This window comes from Artemia sp. Qi Xiang Cuo, chromosome 2 (assembly GCF_049724085.1).
Source record: "Artemia sp. Qi Xiang Cuo chromosome 2, ASM4972408v1, whole genome shotgun sequence".
NCBI classification, from domain to species: domain Eukaryota; kingdom Metazoa; phylum Arthropoda; class Branchiopoda; order Anostraca; family Artemiidae; genus Artemia; species Artemia sp. Qi Xiang Cuo.
Window position 1 is genome coordinate 10,102,314 of NC_142795.1, and position 22,130 is coordinate 10,124,443.

The 22,130-nt window shown below is 28.4% G+C and overlaps 1 protein-coding gene across 2 annotated transcripts in view; it reads right to left on the bottom strand.

Annotated features, from left to right (window-relative positions):
- The window catches only part of LOC148954892 (uncharacterized), a 415,568-nt gene that overhangs the window by 233,172 nt on the left and 160,266 nt on the right, over window positions 1-22,130 (bottom strand). The window contains exon 3 of one of the 2 annotated variants that reach the window (XM_089107976.1): window positions 21,150-21,375. The exons of the other annotated variant lie outside the window; for it this stretch is intronic. Within the exon in view, the coding sequence (XP_088964102.1) occupies window positions 21,150-21,375 (226 nt within the window). The remainder of the gene's footprint in view (window positions 1-21,149; window positions 21,376-22,130) is intronic. 2 annotated transcript variants of the gene reach the window in all.

Below are 22,130 nucleotides of genomic sequence, written 5' to 3' on the forward strand. Positions count from 1 at the left end.
TTTCATTTCCTGGCGGAATACCAAACGAGTCAAAGAATTCTACAAGTATATGCTTAGGGTCATTGAAATAACAAGTCCAATGAGTTCCAGGTGAACCACTTAAATCATAATTAATAACACCACATTCTTTTTTATTGATTTTATTTGGTAAATTATTTCTAGAAAATACGCCTCTGAAGTAAGGAATGTGGTGTAATTCAGCAGTTATATCAATATTTGTTAAGGGATTTTTTCTTTTTTTACTCGCTTCACATTTTTTGGATAAGAAGATGAAACTGCACTATCAGCAAGTTTTTGGGTCTTCCACGTTTCTTAGGGACGTCAAGCCTTCTCATTTCAACTATTATCTGTCTACCTGGAAGTCTTAAAGCTCCTCCACCGATTTTCCCAGGTAATTTTAAAGCTCCACCTGAGTTGCCAGTAATTTTATCAGCAACTTTTTTATCAGCATAAGTTCCTAACGCTGCAGCACCACTTGTTAAAGCCGCTTTTCCAAGTGCAACAGCTTGGAAAAAGCTACGAAACATCACGAAACATCAATATCACATCCTTTATTTCCTTTTTTAAATTTTTCTATTTCATTCACTTGCCTTTGGTTTAAAAGAAATTGAACAGGCTGTCTGTCATTTTTTCTGCTTGGATTTTCCTGAATTTGGAATGTTTGTTTTGCATTAAGATGTTTTTTAATTTTTCTTTTTTGAACATTTGATAGATAAATTGTACAATCAATGAAATTTGAAATTTTCAGTGAATCATTTTATATAGTAAAAAATCTAGACTTATTTATTTCGCTTCAACCTTCCTTTCGTTCTCTTTTTAAATGCTTAATCGGGATCTTTTTCAAGTATATTTATCATAACATTTTCTAAATTGTCTAAACGCTCAGATAACTGCATAATTTCATTCGCATATACTAATAGTGATGAAAGATTAACTACATCTGCACCATTTTTTGGGTTTGCAAAATTTCTAATTCTTCTACTTTCAGCATTTATATCTTCTTTTGTTATTTTTAAGGTATTTTTTACGAATAATCCTTTGTTATCAACTCTACTCAATATATTGTCAGATGATTCATAAATTTTAGTTAATCTATTAATATCCTCGCTTAAATTCTGATTTGTAAGGATTTGTTGGTTGAAAACTTCATCCTTGAAATCGTTTAAAATAATTTTAACATTTTGTAGAGTGTTAGCATCATTGTTTGATTTTACATCACCTAAATTAATTAAGCGCTTACCCTGTAAATCAAGATTACCATTATCATCGAGTAATCTGCTTTCACTGTTATCTTTACTGGATTTACTTCCTAAACTTCCAAACTTATTAGTTTATTATACAAATAAACTTATTAACAAATTTTATTCGATGAGTAGTATAGAAGCATATAAAACAAGCCAGTGATTTTTTTTTCATAATGTTATGTCAAAGTTCTTTCTATATTTTAGAGATTCTTAATTTGTTTTCAGATCAATAAGTAAAAATACATGATCCTTTGTAGCACAATTAAAGTAATCGAGAAATGTATCTTCTTTTAAGTCAGATGCATGATTTTGTCCAATTCTACCGATTTCGCTTCGATTACAGCATTTGAAAAATGCAAAATAATTACAATTTAATCGTATGATTTTAGGGATATTAAAAAGGCTTTGAGAAATATATACTATTGAGGCATTTCGTTTTCTACCTCTCACGAATAAATCTTCAATTTTTTTCTGATCCTTTTGTGTTACAAAATCGTCAGAGATAACTAAATTCATATAATTAGGGTCGCAGTCATCTACTTCTACGATATCATTTTTATCATTACTTTTAAACAATATATCCTGCCCACTTTTTCTTCTAAACAATTTATGCTCTGAATTAAGTCTTGATATTTGTCTTCTTCAAGATCTTTAGCATATAACTAAATTTTATTGAAATACACACTCATATATTAAATATAAAAGTAAATTGTTCTTACGAATACCTAATTTTCCACAAAAATTATAGAGAAGGTAATTTAGATACTGGTGAGCGTTTATTCTGCAATTGACTATTTGAGTTTTTAAGACCATATCCTGTAATATGTTCTTTTTGACCCCTTTACTTAGTATAAAATTTTAATAGATAAAGTGCTAGTAGTATATAATGTAGTATACCTACCTACCTAACTTAGCTACCTGCCTACCTAACTTAGCTACCTACCTAACTAACTTAACTACCTACCTAACTAACTAACTAACTAACTACCTACCTAACTACCTAACTAACTTAACAACCTAGCTATCCAACTAACTTAACTACCTAACTATGGGTTAAATCCTCACGGTACTGTGTTAATTTTATTTTTCAATACTTCGCTTTTAGTGTCAATGGGGTTTATAGCTGTTTTGTTTTGTTTTTATAAGAACATTCTGTGTTTATTTGCTCTTAAAGTATATTGGGTTTTTGATAGACTTTCCACTTTTCCGAATAATACATCTTTATAATTTTGTAATGAATGTTATTTTATCTTTGACGATATTAGTTTTGATTCCTTTTAATTTTTTCTTTGCTTTTGTTTCATTGTCACCCTCTTTTAAATAAGCGTATACTTTTGACCTCAAACCTACAAACTCAGACATTATTGTTCCAGATAATTCGACCTTCATCATACCTATCACTTTTTTATTGACTGCAGGGAAGTTATAAGGATTATCTTTTTTATAATCTGAAGTATCGAATTTTTCTTGGAGGTCAGCTTTAATGTCTCCATAGAAATCCTCAGTTCGAATATCATAAATAAAACTATCCATATCCATGTAGCATAAGTCAATATTTTTATCATACTTAGGTTTCATGTATTCATAATGAAATTCATACATTCATAGCTTGGATAACTATAATACAGCGAATCCGATATAAATAGGTTTATCTGGATTTATTTTTGACTTGGTCTGTCTGGCTTCCGATAAATTCTTGATAGAGATTATTTCCAATCTAAAGTTATGTCTTCTAACTATTTTCTGTCTTTGTTCATCACTAGTGATTATTTCAATACTACCTCTTTTTCTAACATTTTCCATAGTTTTCCCAAAACAAACATTATTCATTAATTTAAAGAAATCTTTCTCGAAATCATTCTTTCTCTTTTGTCGGAATTTAGTATTATGATTGATATATTCTTTTAAATAGGGTGCTTCAATAAATGCTAGTATTTTATGTACTTTTTTCAATACTAAGCCATGTTTTAAATAAAATTCTAAATTCTAATAATGCACAACATAGTTTATTTTATTATTTAAAGTTGTACTTAATTTATATTGAAAATGTTCAGGAGCTAGTGGTAAATCTTTGTGTAAATTGTGTAAATCTCTTGGATATTCTAAATCAACTTCATAAATGGCTCCCACATTATCTTTATTCATTTCTGATTGCATATGTTGTTTCAGTGGTTGGTAGTAATCTAAAGAATTGTTTTCTATTAAATTTTCTGGTATATAAATAAAAGTAAAATCTTTCTGGTAATTGTTGGGACATTGCCAAATCATATGAATTATTAGCGTCTAAATACATTAAATAATTAGAAGGTTTTGTTTTATCAAAGTTTTTCATATATTTACTATTTGCTTTAGCATATCTTTTCATACACTGAGATACGCCACCTCTTATACCTTTTTCAATAAATGTATACATATCTTCGTCAGAAAATAATGGAATTTTAGCTTCAGAATGTTTGAGAAAAGCTTCCCATGTTAATCCTGGTGCTGAGAAGAAATGTAAGGGATCTAGTTTATAATTATTTAAACATACATTTCTAAAATTTTCAACGACATCTGATAGAATTAAAACATCACTTTTTAGGTATAATTTAGTATAATCCAATAGCGTTTTACATTTAAATAATTTCCAAATAATGTGTGCTCTTTTATAATCTTCTTCTGAAATATTTTTTCCTGTTAATCTAGAATAAAACTTATCAATTGAAGGTAATTTTCTAACATTCATTTTATCATATCCATCGACATATTCATAAGAATATACACCTTTCTTTATTAAATCTTTAAATTCTTCAGTATTTTCAAATACAGCAGAAGTATACTTGAAATTATTTCTCAAACAGTTGCAATTTAATTAACAATCTTATTTTACTAAATTTTCAGATAATTTATCCAATGATGAAGCCATAAATCGGAATGAATCTATGAAGCGCATTTCGTATTGGGTTTCATCAACAGTTATTGCCTTACACAATGATATAAAACTTTCCGATGAATCAAAAATACTGTTATCAGGTACTAATTCTCTAAGAAATAAATGAGTCAGATTTTGAGAGATTATGCATTACAATAGGTGTATATTTGGGAATTCTAAAGTTTTCATTACATTCAGCATGTGTAAATTCACGTATATTACCAGTTATGTGGACACGATCTAAATGGAAATTATTATCAACCCCATCTCTTTCACAAATATGGCAGCTTTTATTAGTTGTATTATTTAATTTTTCTCTTACTTCTTCTTGTGTATAACCATGTTCTTTTTGCCTATTTTCAAACTCATTGGCTATTTCTTTACAAACTTCTGTTATGGTAGTTACAAAATATTTGCTAGCATCTTCACCAAAGTATTCGTAATATTTATTTTGTGCTGTATCAAAAGAACAACATACTTGGAATCCATAAGCAAATGCTTTTTGTTCTGCTACTTTAATTGTCTTTTTTCCTTTCTTTTGATTAAATTCTTCATTATATGATTCAAAATCACCTATTATACAGTAATGTACTTTCATTTGTTTAGCTATATTTTTAAATTCAATTTTAGATCCTGGTTTTGGCATATGTCATGAATGATGTCAGGATCTTCATATTTTCTTTTTATCATGCTTTTCAAATTTTTCTTGTTCATTAAAGTGTCTTCCACAGTAGATGCAAAGATGAGTTTTCCATTTAGTTTTTGATATTTGAGATGCAAGTAGTTTGTTTAAATCTTTAATTAAAACATAATGATTATTAAAATAGATTAAATTAATCACATGTGTAGCAGTTTTTCCATTGATCTTAGTTTTAGGAATATGTGTTCCAATCACTTTATTTTCAATTATTTCAAATAAACAAATTTTAATATTGTATTTGTTTTCAAATTTATAAATATCTTGAATATCCATAGAAAAATTAGTAATCCCTGTAAAATTGAATTCATTCTCGTATTTTTGATAGTTTGATAGTCTGTCTACATGATTTTTAGCTGGATGAAGATAAGCTAAGATTGACCAAAGAAAGCATTTATTATCATTGTTTTTTATATTAATACACGCTTTTTTATTTTTTACAAATTCAGGTAATTCTTTATAAGTTCCTCCCACATAATTTGCTAATCCTGTCATTCGATAATCAATTCCATCCATTCTTTCAAATTGTAAGCCTCATCTTGGAGTATTTTCAATGACTAATGTACGTATATTCCTGTGATTACTATTTAGATGGCTTTGATCAATATCACTATTTTTATTAAAACTGCAGGAATAACTATGATAGTGGATAGGCTCAAGTTCTTCCTTATCCTTCTGAGAATAAAATATTACCCGAGTTGTGAATTGAACTCTGTAACTATCTCTTTCATTCATTCTATTTTTTAAATCTGTAACAACAGTGTCAAAAAGTGTTCCAAATTCAGCTCCATTTGCATTCATTGAAATATTAACTGCAAGGAAATTTTCTCCAATCCAATGAATACTTGGGTTATTATTATATTCTTCTTCTATTTTAAAAATATACTCTGGAATATCTGGTACTTCCCTTGTTTTTTTGTTACTTAGAAATAAATTAGAAATGTCAATATTCCTATCTTTTTTAACCCTATTTCTACTACTTAAGTCTCTAATAGGTTTTTGAGTTTCGTCATTCACTTTTTTATTAATCTCAACTTGTTTATTGAAATAAATTTTTACTTTATTCTTCACTTCGTTATAATTTCCAGCGGTTGTAGTCTGTTTTGATTTTAAGAATTTTTTAAGTTCAATAATACCTTTATTTCTCACAGTGTTAAATTGATTTTGTAAATCTGATATAATTTCATTCTTGTCTTTTATTTCATTTTCTAACCCTTTTTCAACTCTGGAATAATATTGAATTTGTAGGGTTTTTTATCATCTCGACGCTTTGCATTACGCTCTAACTCAATCAGATTACCTTCAAGTAATATTTTATTATTAAGATGATTATTTATTTTATTGAATAGTTCATCTTTTATACCAACAGCTTTTATGTCAAATAATTTAGCTGCTGCGAGTAATTCAAGAATTGTGTAACGCGATAATTTATTTTTTATTTTGATGAATTTGGATTTTCGTTGTAAACAAATTTTGATCACTTCTGCAATACCCTCCATTTATTTAAAATTTATTTTATAAAACAAATTTCCAAATTTTAAAAATTTTCAATCCTGAGAAATTTCATTGTTTTTTTTTAATTTATATTTGTTTTATATGTTTAATTATATTTGTTTTAAAATAACGAATTATTTTTGATTAAATTTTAAGATAATTTTGATAAATTGTATTATATTCATTTTTCTTTAATATTTTATTTTTTAATAAGGAATTTAACAAGGTTACAGCTTCATTTCTAATTTCATCTGATGTATTTCCAGCAGCTCTGCTACCTAATAGACTGTATAATCGTTCAATCATTTCATTTGCATTCAAAAACAATCCATTTCCTACTTGTGGTATTTCTATGTCTATTTTAAGGATTTCAGCAACCTTTAACAATCTGTACCTAGAAATTTATACAAAATCAACTATTTCTTCATATCCAGGTATTCCATGTCTTTTTTTCTCACCGTATTTTTGATTCAATCACCCGATTTCTTTATAGCATCTTGGAGGAATTCAGGATGATTTATGTAATAATTAGGCAATTCAAAAGAAGTTGGTTCCTGACGATAATTTTTTTCGTCTTCATTTAATCGTTTCAGTAGTTTAGTGTCAAGATTCAAATTAAGATCATATACCCTCGGTGATTTATAAGAAGTTTTTGTTTTTGGTATTTCTAATGGTTCAATACCTTGAAGTAACGATGTGCTGGTAATGATTCAATACCTTGAAGCTGCGATGGTGCCGGTAAAGCGTTTCTTAAATTTTGATCTAATCTTAGAAATCGCCGTTTCAAATTATTATCATTTTCTTTTAATTTTTCTACAATTGGAGAATTCAGCTCTTCAGAGTATTCATTGAAATCCTGAAATCCTTGTTGTAAGTAAAATATTTCCATAATTTCTCTTTAATGAGTTCTATTAAATCGTTCCACTATTTGAGCTTTCAATTCACTTTCAGATGAAAACTATTTAATTTCGTTTCTTTAAAAATACTTGAAAGATTTTACCAACAAGTTCTTTACGTTTATCTGTTTGTAACTTTTTAGGTTTTCTATTTTTAAATAAGTCCGTGAAAGCATTAATAATTTCCTTACCCATTTTATTTTTTAAAGGGATACACCAAGCATATTTACTAAAACAATCAATCACTGTAAGAATATATTTAAAATTATTATTTTCCTTTTTATACTGTTGCATATCAGCTAAATCTGCTTGCGACTGTTCATCAATACTATGTATATAAACTCGCCTTCTTTCAAATGTGTCATAAGAGTGATTGTGTAAGGAATAAATATTTTGTTTTTGCAATATTCCTTTTATTTTAGCTTTTGAAACAGTATAACCATTTTCTCTTAATTTTCTATGTAAATTATTAATCCCTGAAAAATTAGCGTAATATAATTCTAAAAGCCTGTCTTCGATGTGCTTATACCCAGCTTTTTGCTCTACCCAGGGTTTTTGTTCATTGCCTCTTTTTTTAAAAAACGATATTTCTTGCAACCACATAGTTCACATATACCTTTAATCATTGGCACATCATTTCTTTTTGAAACTGCTTGAGTAATTGAAGTAGTAGCAGTAACCTTTTTACATCGCATACAATAAATCTTACTTTATAAATTCATTTCCATTTATAAGAGACTGAAATTATTAGATAAATTTTCTAAATAATAAAAAAAATTGTTCTTAAAAAAAAGTATTCTATTAAATGGGTCTGATTATTATTGAAGGTAATAAAAGTGAGATTGAACAATCTTATACAATTAATCCAATTAGATTAGATCGTAATTATGATTATGAAATCACCTTAACGCAGTGTAATTTATGGTATTCATGGCATAATATTAGTAATAAATTTAAAAACAATATATTTGAGGTTAGAAAAAATAAAGATGAACCATGGCTAAATGTTGTGATACCCAATGGTATGTATCATGAAGAGTGTTTCAATTATTTTCTAAGTCATTATTTTAATGCTTCTAGAGAAAATTGTCCAATAACTGTTTCATCAAATCCTGCAACAATGAGATTCGTTATGTAATTAAAAGATAATTATGAATGTTAATAAAAAACAATTGCTATACACAACACAATACGGTAGTGGTATTGGCAGTTTCTTTAAGAATATAGCTAACTCGGAATTATTCAAGACTTCCCAAAAATATAAAAGATGGAGCTTTATCAGTGTATAATAATATGATTAAACCTGGATTAGAGTTAAAATAGAGGTATTGAATATGGTAAAGAATTCATCGATTTAAATAGAAAAGAATTAGATGATGTATTTAAAAATTAAAAATCGATGAAAGAAGCTATTGGAAATAATAAAAGGTATATAGATAGAAGAGGTTGAGATCTCTAAAATACGTTGATTACAGGTAAGGGATTAAAAATTTTAAAATGAAAAATTATTTAATAAATTTCTTCTCTATATAAATGGAGGTTGTTAATGAAGTTGTTGCTCCTTATTGGCAAATATTTGAAAAGCCTATTGTTGATGATTCGACAACAAAATATAAATTTAAAGAAATTAGAGAAACAAATGTTAATGTTTCAAAATTAAATAATTTTGAATTTACAATAAAAGATTTAGAATCTTGGATCCTTCCTAGTGATAGCTATCTTCATGCGAAAATAAAAATATCGTGAGAGGATGGAAAGAATATGGATGCTGTAGATAAGGCTACCTTAACAAATAATGGGTTTAATCTGTTTAAAAATGCTGAATATATCATTAATGGTAAAACAATTGAATCTATTGATTATGTTGGTATATCGACAACTGTTAAAGATCTATTAAAATTTTCTGATGATTATTCGAGAAGCGCAGCAACAAATATGTTTTGGTATAAAGATAAAACGCAAATAAATGATTCATTTACAGAAGAAAGTGAGTTTGTAAATACTTCTACAACTGCAAAAGCAGGTGAAAGTCCGACAATTAAAACAAAGAAAAATGATAAATTTATTAGCGGTCTATTAAAAAGATATAATAAAACTCGTTATCCGTATTTACCGTTATCAAGATTATTTGGATTTTGTCAAGACATTAATCGCGTATTTAGAGGTGTTACACATAAAATTGCATTGAAAAGGAATAGTAACAATAATATGATTATAAAGAAGGGTTCTCAAAATTTTTAAGTAGATATAACGTATTTATCTAGGATTCTACCAGTATTAAATCATAGTTTATTCATTAGAAATGAGTTAGAAGGTAAATTAGTTAAAAAGAGTTCATTTGAATTTAGATGGGAAGCGTGTAATACTTATAAAAATGATAATAGAAATGACAAAGAATTGACATGGAGAGTCGTCAGTGAAAGATGCAATACAACTAAAATTGTTGTAGTATTACAGAAAACAGAAAAAAAAATAGTAATGCTTTACAAAATAATATGGTATTTGATCATATGAATATTGAAAAAATTGAATAGAGAGTCAAGGGCTATAAATATCCACACGAAGAATTAAAATGTGATTTTAGTAATGATAATGAGGATTATTCTAATGCTTATCAAAGATTTTTACATTTAGGATACAAACATCGAAACGTTGATAGTGGAATTATTGTTAGCTATAATGACTTTAAAACAGTATGTCCATTATTTGGTTCTGAAATTTCAAAACAAGAACCTAATATTTTTGCATCTGGATCAAATATCCATATAGAAATTAAACTTTTCTTAGATCAAGAGTCTGCTCATTCATACAACATTTACTGCATTATATTTTCAGAAAGAAAAGCAAACATGGATGTCATTGATCATAAATTATATGTTAATCTATACATTATTTTCGATTCAGAAAATTTGTTTAATAAAATAATTTATAGATTAATGGAGAAACTTTTAAGAGAAATGAAAGTGGAAAATAAATACAATCGAACCGTTAAGAAAGAAGACTTAGACATTGGAATAGAACACACAATTAACGCAAAGAAAAACGTAGTAACTAAATACGGTAATAAACTTGTTATTATTATTATTAATTTTGAGGGTCAAGTAGTTGATATCTTTGCACCAAAGTGATTTGATTCTAAAGCAGCTGATTTTGAAAAGAAATTAAAAAAAATAGAAAAAGAGGAAGGTATGATTTTAAAGGTTATTGAAAGAAAAGGGAAAGATAATAATGATTTTCTAGATATTGATATTAAACTTAATTAGTATTATATTGAACTATCTAATAAATATTAAATTATTACATTTTATCAGTAGTATAAGAAGAATGGAATATTTTTCAAATTACATCAAAATTCTTATTTCAGAAGACCTTTTTTGATGTTAAAGCTCATGATGGAAAATTGTTAAATGTTGGGAATTTTCATTTAAAATGGGGCTAATTCAATTGGAAAGGGGGTAAATTGGATTAATTAATGATATGGTCCAGCTCCTGTATATCTTATACTACTAGTTTCAGTTTGGTATTAGCTTACAGTTTTAGTTAGAGTTATAGCAGTTAAGAGATTTAGTTTAGAGTCTTAGCTTAAAGTTTTAGTTTTAGAGTCTTAGCTTAGAGTTTTAGTTCTATTTACAGTTTAGTTTTAGTTGAGAATTTAGAGTTTTAGTTTAGAGTCTTAGCTTGGAGTTTCTGTTAGGGTTATACTTTAGTTTAGTTTTAGTTAGGAGCTTTAGTTTACCTTTCTAGTTTAGTTTTACTTGATAGTTTAGTTTAGAGTTTATAGTTTTAGTTTACAGTTTTACTTTAGAGTTTTAGTTAGAGTTATAGTTTCCGTTTAGTTTTAGTTAAGAGTTTTAGTTTAGATATTGGAATTTTAAAGACTTGTGTTTAGTGTTTTTGGAGTTGTAGTTCAGTTTTAGCTAAACGTTAAAGTTTATAGTTTTAGCCTTGAGTCATAGATTAGAGATTTTCATTGCACTTTTAGTTTAGTTTTAGATAAGAGTTTTAGTTTAGAGTTTCAGTGTGGTATTAGGTTACAGTTTTACTTAGAGTTATAGTAGTTAAAAGTTTTAGTTTAGTTTTAGTTAGAGGTATAGTTTAGTATAGCTCTAGTTAAGAGTTCTAGTTTAGGGTTTTAGCTTAAAGTTTAGAGTTTTTGTTTAGAGTCTTAGCTTAGAGTTTTAGTTAGAGTTATAGTTTTAGTTAAGAGTTTTATTTTAGAGTTATAGTTTAGTAAGGACTTTTAGTTTAGAGTTTTAGTTTAGCGTCTTAGGTTTCTCCACGTTTAAGTTAGGTTAGGTTATCATGAGCGCTCGTGATAACCTGACCTAACCTAACTTCAACGTGGAGAAACCTAAGACGCTAAGCTAAAACTCTTAACTAAACTATAACTCTAAACTAAAACACTTAACTAAAACTAAAATAAAATATAACTAACTAAAACTCTAAGTGCTGATATTCTAACTAGACTCTGAACTACAACTAAACTAAACTATAACTCTAAACTAAAATTCTTAACTAAAATTAAACTAAACTATAACTTTAACTAAAACTCTAAACTCCAAACTAAAACTCTGAAGTCTAAACTAAAACTCTTAACTAAAATTAAAACTAAACTATAACTCTAACTAAAACTCTAAGCTAAGACTCTAAGCTAAAACTCTAAACTAAAACTCTTAACTAAAACTAAATTAAAACTCTAAACTAAAACTCTTTACTAAAACTAAACTACAACTCTTAACTAAAACTAAACTATAAGTCTAAACTAAAACTCTTAACTAAAACTAAAGTAAACTATAACTCTAACTAAAACTCAAAACTAACACTCTAAATTAAAACTCTAGACCCTAAACTAGAACTAAACTATAAATCTAACTAAAACTCTAAACTGAAACTCTTATCTAAAACTAAACAACACCTATAAAATAAAACTCTAAACTAAATCTAAAATAAAGTATAACTCTCACTAAAACTCTATGCTAAGACTGTAGACTAAAACTATGAATTAAAACCAAACTAAGCTATAACTCTAACAGAAACTCTGAAATATGACTCAAAGCTACAACTCTAAACTAGAACTCTTTATTATACATAGACTAAAACTATAACTCTAACTATAACTCTAAAGTAAAACTTTAAACTAAAACTATAAACTTTAAACTAAAACTCTTAAGTATAACTAAACTAGAGATCTAAACTAATGCTCCTAACTAAAACTAAACTAAACTATAACTCTAAAGTAAAACTAAAGTAAACCATAACTCTAACTAAAACTCTAAGCTAACGCTCTAAAGTAAAACTCTAAACTTTAAACTAAAAATCTTAACTACTATAACTCTAACTAAAACTGTAAGCTAATACCAAACTGAAACTCTAAACTAAAACTCTTCACTAAAACTAAACTATAACTCTGAAATAAAATTCTTAACAAAAATTAAACTAAACTATAACTCTAACTAAAACTCTAAACTCTAAACTAAAACTCTTCACTAAAATTAAACTAAACTATAGCTCTAACTAAAACTCTAAGCTAAAACTCTAAACTCTAAACTAAAACTATTAACTAAAACTAAACTACAACTTTAAACTAAAACTCTTTACTAAAACTAAACTACAACTCTTAACTAAAACTAAACTATAAGTCTAAACTAAAACTCTTAACTAAAACTAAAGTAAACTATAACTCTAACTAAAACTCAAAACTAACACTCTAAATTAAAACTCTAGACCCTAAACTAGAACTAAACTATAACTCCAACTAAAACTCTAAACTCTAAACTAAGACTCCCATCTAAAACTAAATAACACCTCTAAACTAAAATTCTTAACTAAATCTAAACTAAACTATAACTCTAACTAACACTCTAAGCTAAGACTCTAAACTAAAACTCTGAATTAAAACTAAACTAAGATTTACCTCTAACTAAAACTCTAAGCTAAGATTCAAAACTAAAACTCCAATATCTAAATAAAACTCTTAACTAAAACTAAATTAAAACTGTAACTCTAACTATAACTCTAAAGTAGAACTGTAAACTAAAACTATAAACTTTAAACTAAAACTCTTAAGTAAAACTAAACTGGAGATCTAAACTAATGCTCCTAACTAAAACTAAACTAAACTATAAATCTAAACTAAAACTAAAGTAAACTATAACTCTAACTAAAACTCTAAGCTAACACTCTAAAGTAAAACTCTAAACTCCAAACTAAAACTCTTAACTACTATAACTCTAACTAAAACTGTAAGCTAATACCAAACTGAAACTCTAAACTAAAACTCTTCACTAAAACTAAACTATAACTCTGAACTAAAATTCTTAACAAAAATTAAACTAAACTATAACTCTAACTAAAACTCTAAACTCTAAACTAAAACTCTTCACTAAAATTAAACTAAACTATAGCTCTAACTAAAACTCTAAGCTAAAACTCTAAACTCTTAACTAAAACTAAATTACAACTTTAAACTAAACTCTTTACTAAAACTAAACTACAACTCTAAACTAAAACTAAACTATAAGTCTAAACTAAAACTCTTAACTAAAACTAAAGTAAACTATAACTCTAACTAAAACTCAAAACTAACACTAAATTAAAATTCTAAACCCTGAACTAGAACTAAACTAAACTATAACTCCAACTAAAACTCTAAACTCTAAACTAAAACTCTTATCTAAAACTAAAGAACACCTCTAAACTAAAATTCTTAGCTTAATCTAAACTAAACTATAACTCTAACTAAAACTCTAAGCTAAGACTCTAAACTAAAACTCTGAATTAAAACTAAACTAGACTATAACTCTAACTAAAACTCTGAGCTAAGACTCAAAACTAAAACTCCAATATCTAAACTAAGATTATTAACTAAAACTAAACTAAAACTATAACTCTAACTAAAACTCTAAAGTAGAACTGTAAACTAAAACTATAAACTTTAAACTAAAGCTCTTAAGTAAAACTAAACTGGAGATCTAAACTAATGCTCCTAACTAAAACTAAACTAAACTATAACTCTAAACTAAAACTAAAGTAAACTATAACTCTAACTAAAACTCTAAGCTAACACTCTAAATTAAAACTCTAGACTCTAAACTAAAACTAAACTCAAAATCAAACTGAAACTCTAAACTAAAACTAAAACAAACTATAACTCTAACTAAAACTATATGCAAAGACTGTATAACTAAAACTCTGAATTAAAACTGAACTAAACTATAACTCTAACTAAAACTCTAAGGTAAAACTCGAAGATAGTAATATAAACTATAAACTAAAACTCTTAACTACTATAACTCTATTTAAAACTGTAAGCTAATGCCAAACTGAAACTCTAAACTAAAACTCTAATCTAAAACTAAACTAAAAGTGCAAGGAAAAACTCTAAGCTATGACTCTAGGATAAAACTCTAAACTAAAAACGTTTAGGAAAAACTAAACTACAAGTCCAAAAACACTTAACCAAAACTAAAATAAAATATAACTCTAACTAAAACTCTAAGTGCTGAGAGTCTAACTTGGAACTCTAGACTCTGAACTACAACTAAACTATAACACTAACTAAAACTGTAAGCTAATATCAAACTAAAACTCAACTCTAACTAAAACTCTAAGCTAAGACTCAAAACTAAAACTCCAATATCTAAACTAAACTATACTATAACTTTAACAAACAAAAACTCTAAGCTAAGACTCTAAACTAAAACTCTAAATTTTCAACTAAAACTAAAGTAAACTATAAATAGAACTAAAACTCTAAGCTAAGACTCTAAACTAATACTCTAAACACTAAACTAAAACTCTTAACTACTATAAATCTAACTAAAACTGTATAACTCTAACTAAAACTGTAATCTAATACCAAACTGAAACTCTAAACTAAAACTCTTATCTAAACCTAAACTAAACTAAAAGTGCAATGAAAAACTCTAAGCTATGACTCTAGTCTAAAACTCTAAGCTAAAACGTTTAGTTAAAACTAAACTACAAGTCCAAAAACACTTAACTAAAACTAAAATAAAATATAGCTCTAACTAAAACTCTAAGTGTTGAGAGTCTAACTTGAAAGACTCTGAACTACAACTAAACTAAACTATAACTCTAACTAAAACTGTAAGCTAATATCAAACTAAAACTCTAAACTAAACTCATATCTAAAACTAAACAACAACTCTAAACTAAAATTCTTAACCAAAATTAAACTAAACAACAACTCTAAACAAAAACTCTTAACTAAAACTAAACAACTGCTCTAAACTACAACTCTTAACTAAAACTAAAACTAAACTAAAACTTTTAACTAAAACTAAACTATAAGTCTAAACTAAAACTCTTAACTAAAACTAAAGTAAACTATAACTCTAAGCTAACACTCTAAATTAAAACTCTAGACTCTAAACTAAAACTAAACCAAACTATAACTCTAACTAAAACTCTAAACTCTAAACTAAAACTCTTATCTAAAACTAAACAACACCTCTAAACTGAAAATCTTAACTAAAACTAAACTAAACTATAACTCTAAGAAAAACTCTAAGCTAAGACTCTAAACTAAAGCTCTGAATTAAAACTAAACTATAACTCTAACTAAAACTCTAAGCTAACACTCTAAATTAAAACTCTAGACTCTAAACTAAAAGCAAACTAAACTATAACTCTAAACTAAAACTCTTTTCTAAAACTAAACAACACCTCTAAACTAAAATTCTTAACTAAAACTAAACTAAACTATAACTCTAAGAAAAACTCTAAGCTAAAACTCTCAACTAAAACTCTGAATTAAAACTAAACTATAACTCTAAGCTAAAACTCAAAACAAAAACTCAAATATCTAAACTAAAACTCTTAACTAAAACTAAAACTATAACTAAAACTCTAAAGTAAAACTGTAAACTAAAACTATTAACTCTAAACCAAAACTCTTAAAAGCTCTTAACTAAAACTAAACTATAACTCTAGCAAAAACTATAAGCTAAGACTCTAAACTAAAACTCTAAATTCTCAACTAAAACTAAACTAAACTATAAATAGAACTAAAACTCTAAGCTAAGACTCTAAACTCTAACAAAAACTCTAAGCCAAGACGCTAAACTAAAACTCTAAATTCTCAACTAAAACTAAAGTAAACTATAAATAGAGCTAAAAGTGAAAGCTAAGACTCTAAAATAAAACTCTAAACCCTAACTAAAATTCTAAGCTATGACACTAAACTCTAAACAAAAACTCTTAACTAAAACTAAACGAAACCATTACTCTAACTAAAACTCTAAGACAAGACTGTTAAGTAAAACTCTAAACTCTATACTAAAACTCTTAACTAATATAACTCTAACTAAAACTGTAAGCTAATACCAAACTGAGACTCTAAACTAAAACTATTAACTAAAACTAAACTATAACTCTGAACTAAAACTCTTAACAAAAATTAAACTAAAGTATAACTCTAAACTAAAACTCTAAAGTCTAAACTAAAACTCTTAACTAAAATTAAACTAAACTATAACTCTAACTAAAGCTCTAAGCTAAGACTCTAAGCTAAAACTCTATCCTATAAACTAAAACTCTTAACTAAGACTAAACTACAACTCTAAACTAAAACTTTACTAAAACGAAACGACAACTCTAAACTAAAACTCTTATCTAAAACTAAACTAAACTAAAAGTGCAAGGAAAACTTTAAGCTAAGACTTTAGGCTAAAATTCTAAACTAAAACGTTTAGCTAAAACTAAACTACAAGTTCAAAAACACTGAACTAAAACTAAAATAAAATATAGCTCTAACTAAAACTCTAAGTGCTGAGAGTCTAACTTGAAACTCTAGACTCTGAACTACAACTAAACTATAACTCTAACTAAAACTTTAAGCTAAGACTCTAATCTAAAACTCTAAACTCTAAGCTAAAACTCTAAACTCTAAACTAAAACTCTTAACTAAAACTAAACTGCAACTCCAAAATAAAATTCTGTACTAAAACTAAACTAGAGATCTAAACCAAAACTCTGAACTAAAACTAAACTAAACTATAACTCTAACAAAAACTCTAAGCTAAGAATCTAAACTAAAACTCTAAATTCTCATCTAAAACTAAACTAAACTATAAATAGAACTAAAACTCTAAGCTAAGACTCTAAACTAAAACTCTAAACTCTAACTAAAACTCAAAGCTAAGACTCAAAACTCTAAACAAAAACTATTAACTAAAACTCTAAGCTAAGACTCTAAACTAAAACTCTAAACTCTAAACTAAAATTCTTAACTACTATAACTCTAACTAAAACTGTAAGCTAATACCAAACTGAAACTCTAAACTAAAACTCTTAACTAAAACTAAACTATAACTCTGAACTAAACCTCTTAACAAAAATTAAACTAAACTATAAATTTAACTAAAACTCTAAACTCTAAACTAAAACTCTAAAGTCTAAACTAAAACTCTTAACTAAAATTAAACTAAACTATAACTCTAACTAAAACGCTAAGCTAAGACTCTAAGCTAAAACTCTAAACTAAAACTAAACTACAACTTTAAACTAAATTCTTTACTAAAAAGAAACTAAAACTCTAAACTAAAACTCTTAACTAATACTAAACTAAACTAAAAGTGCAACGAAAAACTCTAAGCTAAGACTCTAGGCTAAAATTTTAAGCTAAAACGTTTAGCTAAAACTACACTACAAGTTCAAAAACACTTAACTAAAACTAAAATGAAATACAACTCTAACTAAAACTGTAAGCTAATATCAAACTAAAACTCTAAACTAGGGAGGGGGCTCTTTGGGGGACCCGGGGGGAGGGGCGGCCTTTGGGGATCCCGGGGGTGGGGGCCCTTTCGGGGGCCCGGGGGTGAGGGGGGCTCTTTGGGGGCCCTGGGGGAGGGGCCCGGGGGAGAGTGCACCCTTTGGGGGCCCGGGGGTAGGGGGCCCTTTAGGGTTGGGGATATATATAGCATTATATATAGTATATATAGTATATTATATATAGTATTTGTTATTAGGAAAGAGACCATGTTTGACCTTTGGTGTTCAAAAAGACAAAGTGCATTCAATTGAAGCTTTCAGAAAATATTGAGGGGAATAATGAACTAAATCAAAAGATGTTATGTGCATGCAGGTTGTCGAAAGGAGAAAAAATAAGGAATGACTGAGGATATCAAACTGGAATTTTAAAGGAAATGATGAGGGGGGATGATCGATTGACCAAGGGCATGTTGAGGAGAATGTTAAACTAACCAAAAGGCATTGTATGCATGATACCACAATTGCTACTATTACGGCTGCTACGACTACCACTTCTACTGTGGTTAAGGATATTGAGGTGAAACTTTCAGGGACCATTTAGGGGGTCTTGAGGTAAATAGAAACACTCTATACGCATTAAGGTTACCAAAAGGATGTGGTAACACAAAATATATTTTACGTGTTTTCACTTGTTCAAACAGTTCGTGGTAACGAAAAGTAAAGTAAGGAGCGACCTGGCTCAATAGTTATCGAAACTCTAAAAAACGGAATTGATACCAAGATATATGTCAAAAGAATTACAGTTTTATGCTTATTTGAAGTATATAAGTTTCATTATGTTTAATCTTAACCATCAAAGGTTACGAGCCTGAGAAAATTTGCCTGATTTTTCAAAAAAGCGAAAACACCCCCTAAAAGTCATAGGATCTTAATGAAAATTACACCGTTAGATTCAGCGTATCAGAGAACCCTACTGCAGAAGTTTCAAGCACCTATCTGAAAAAACGTGGAATTTTGTATTTTTTGCCAGAAGAAAAATCATGGATGCCTCTTTATTTGTTTGTTTTTTCCAGGGGTGATTGTATCGATCCAGTGGTCCTAAAATATCGTGAGAGGGCTCTTTCGAACAGAAATTAAAAGTTCTAGTGCCCTTTTTAAATGACCAAAAAATTGGAGGACAACTAGGCCCCCTCCCATGCCCCTTTTTCTCAAAATCGTCCAATCATAATTTTGAGATAGCCATTTTGTTCAGTAAGCCTAGTTGAAAGACCGAATAACTATGCTTTTGGGGATATCATGACCCTCCTAAAGCCCCTGGGGAAAGATCTTTAAGTTATAAAATTTGCCCATTGTTTACGAACAGTATTTGTTATTGGGAGGTATGTATACATTTTTCGGGGGGGTTGTCTGCTGGTGGTATTTTCCACATTGATAACATGGAGATGGAAGTTCCAAAGGGGGCGAATTCGCCAGAATTCCTATACGAAGTTCTTCTTATGTCTTGCTTTCCCATTGCCGACTCAACTTTACGTGTGAAGATGTTCAGGGTAACTGTCCTAGGTAAATTTTCACCAGGATTGAATTGTCTAGAGATTAAATCATTGGATTTATTCATGGAGGATTTTTTCATGGAGGAGTAGCCAGATTTCCTGGCATTATTTAAACAAGGTTCAGAAATTTAATAAAAAAAAAACAAGATTTTTCAACTGAAAGTAAGGAGCAACATTAAAACTTAAAACGAACAGAAATTATTGCGTATATGAGGGGGTTGCTCCTCCAAAATACCTCGCTCTTTACGCTAAAGTTTGAATTCTGTCCCAATTCATTAAGAACGATTCCTGAAACACTATATTCGTTTAATTACAACAATAAGAAGCTTCTTTTAGTACTAAAAAACTTAAGCGTAAAGAGCGAGGTGTTTTGGATCTCTTCTAAGTCTTCTTGATGAAAAATATCGTCATCAAAAGTAATTTGGAAAGACATTCCTTGACCTTTCTTCATTCCTTGTAGCTTTGTTCGACTAACCAGAGAATTTATTCATTTTTAATACAAGTGCATTGAACGTTCATTGCTAAATTTGAAACTTTGAAACTGAAATTAATTTTGGTCTTTCTGGAGGCTTATACTTCGGGGGTATTAACGGAGGCCAATTTCACGAAATTTGACAAAGGCTAAGGTGATTAGAGTGAAGCATGTGCTTCTCTGTTGGGGTTCTTAGGATGATGAAAAATCATTAATAATCTAGAAGAAGAAAAAAAACACTTTGTAAAAAGTGAACGAGGCGGACATACATGATTTAGGATCTAGGGGACACATAGTGTCATTAATTTTAAAAATAGAGCGAAAAGAAAAAGATTTAAATAGTTTCAGAAAAGTATAAAATCGCACCATAGTACCTCACTAATGGCAGCTCTAAGTTTATTGAACAGTGTTGTTAGAAGTCTTTTTTTTCTTATGTTTATGTGTGTGTTTTTTTCCCGTATCTATTTCTTTCTACTCCATCTTTGTAATTTGCTTGATGATGGGCAATAAAAACCATTCATTCATTCATAGTAGCAGGGGCGTGCGCAGATTTAACACTGTTGCTGCTGGGAGTTGCTTGACTAGAAACCAGAAAATTAAATATCAATCTCTCGCTAGAAGTGAAAAAGGCCACTTATAAAGGTTTTTCACTAGTTTATAAACTAAACACATTTAGATTTGTCTCTTGGGTTTTTCTCTTGTACAGTTGGATATTTGATAGATCTGCTGTCAAAGATATGTTTATGACTGAAATTAGATTTTTGAGATATAGCATCTGTTGATGCTAATGGCGGATCCAGGATTTAACAATAAATCTTTTTACAGTGCTCTGCACTATTGGTTTTATAAACAAAAATTCAAAATTCTTGGTTAAAAGAGGTGGGTTGATAACCTCCTCTCCTCAACCAGGGCATCAATTAAAAGGGTAGGGGGAGAGGCAATTGGTCCCCGTTAAATTTTAAAAAATACTGTTTTTTGTATTTTCATTATTTTTTTTAATGCCCCGCCTCCTAGGTTTTGAAAAGTACCATTTTACATCTTAATTTTAAAAAGGCGAAAAATCCAGCCCCCCCTCCTTCATTTACATGAATAGGCCCCCCTGCCCCTCAGCCTGGTGAACCAAGGCCTAGAAAAGAATATACAAAACTCACAGATTTAAAAACAGGAGGCGTCCTGTTTCTCTTTCCCCAGTTACTGAAGTTACTTAATTCCAATGATCCAATGTTTGGTGCTACATTCTTGATGTTTTGCAGCGTATCAATAGTTCCTCCTTCAACCATAACCGTTTCTAAGCCAATTGGACCAAGCTTTTTTACATTGCATGAATTCATGGATCGAAATAAGTCAACCGCATGATCTGGATTAATATTCATTTTCCTAAAAATATTCAAGAAATCAACAGATTTAATAGTTATGGCAAGGGAAAAATGGACTTAAATATGCCGCATATTAGACAAATATAAATTTGAAATCATAAAAAATAAAACAGGACGTGGGGGGGGGGGGGTAATGGTCTCTCTAGGCTGTCTAATATCTAAAACAATTTATTGAATCATACAGACTAGACCAGAGGTGTCTTGCGTGAGAAGACACTTCCTCTCTAACCGCATGAAAAGATAACTAAAAAAAAAAAAAATCCACGAAAGAAAGTTTTCAACGCAAAGTAAAGTTACATTAAACCAAAGAAATAAATTTAATTAATTTTTCAGGCGTAAAACAACCATAAATCACTATCAATAAACAAATGAAACCCAAAGCGAACAGAAATTAAATAAATAACCGAGTCAAACTCAAAACAACCAAAAACTACCCCAAAGAGGAAGCGGACTAACACTCTTTTGCCTTCTAAAGACCATAAAGACCAGAACATAATTTATTCTTACTAAAAACAATCTTTTAAGCTAATGTCTTTTTATTTCTCAAAAAAAAAAAAAAAAAAAAAAAAAAAAAATTATAACTAAGATTACCGAAAAAAAAACAAATGAATGTGGATTGACTGTTTAATATATAATTATATTTATTCCTAAAGGTCTGGATAACTTTGTATTTATTAAAGTTATAAAATAGAAAACGTTTAAATTTATTTTTCTTTCAGTAAAGTGCAAGTATGGATGCACCTGGAAACAGCTCTT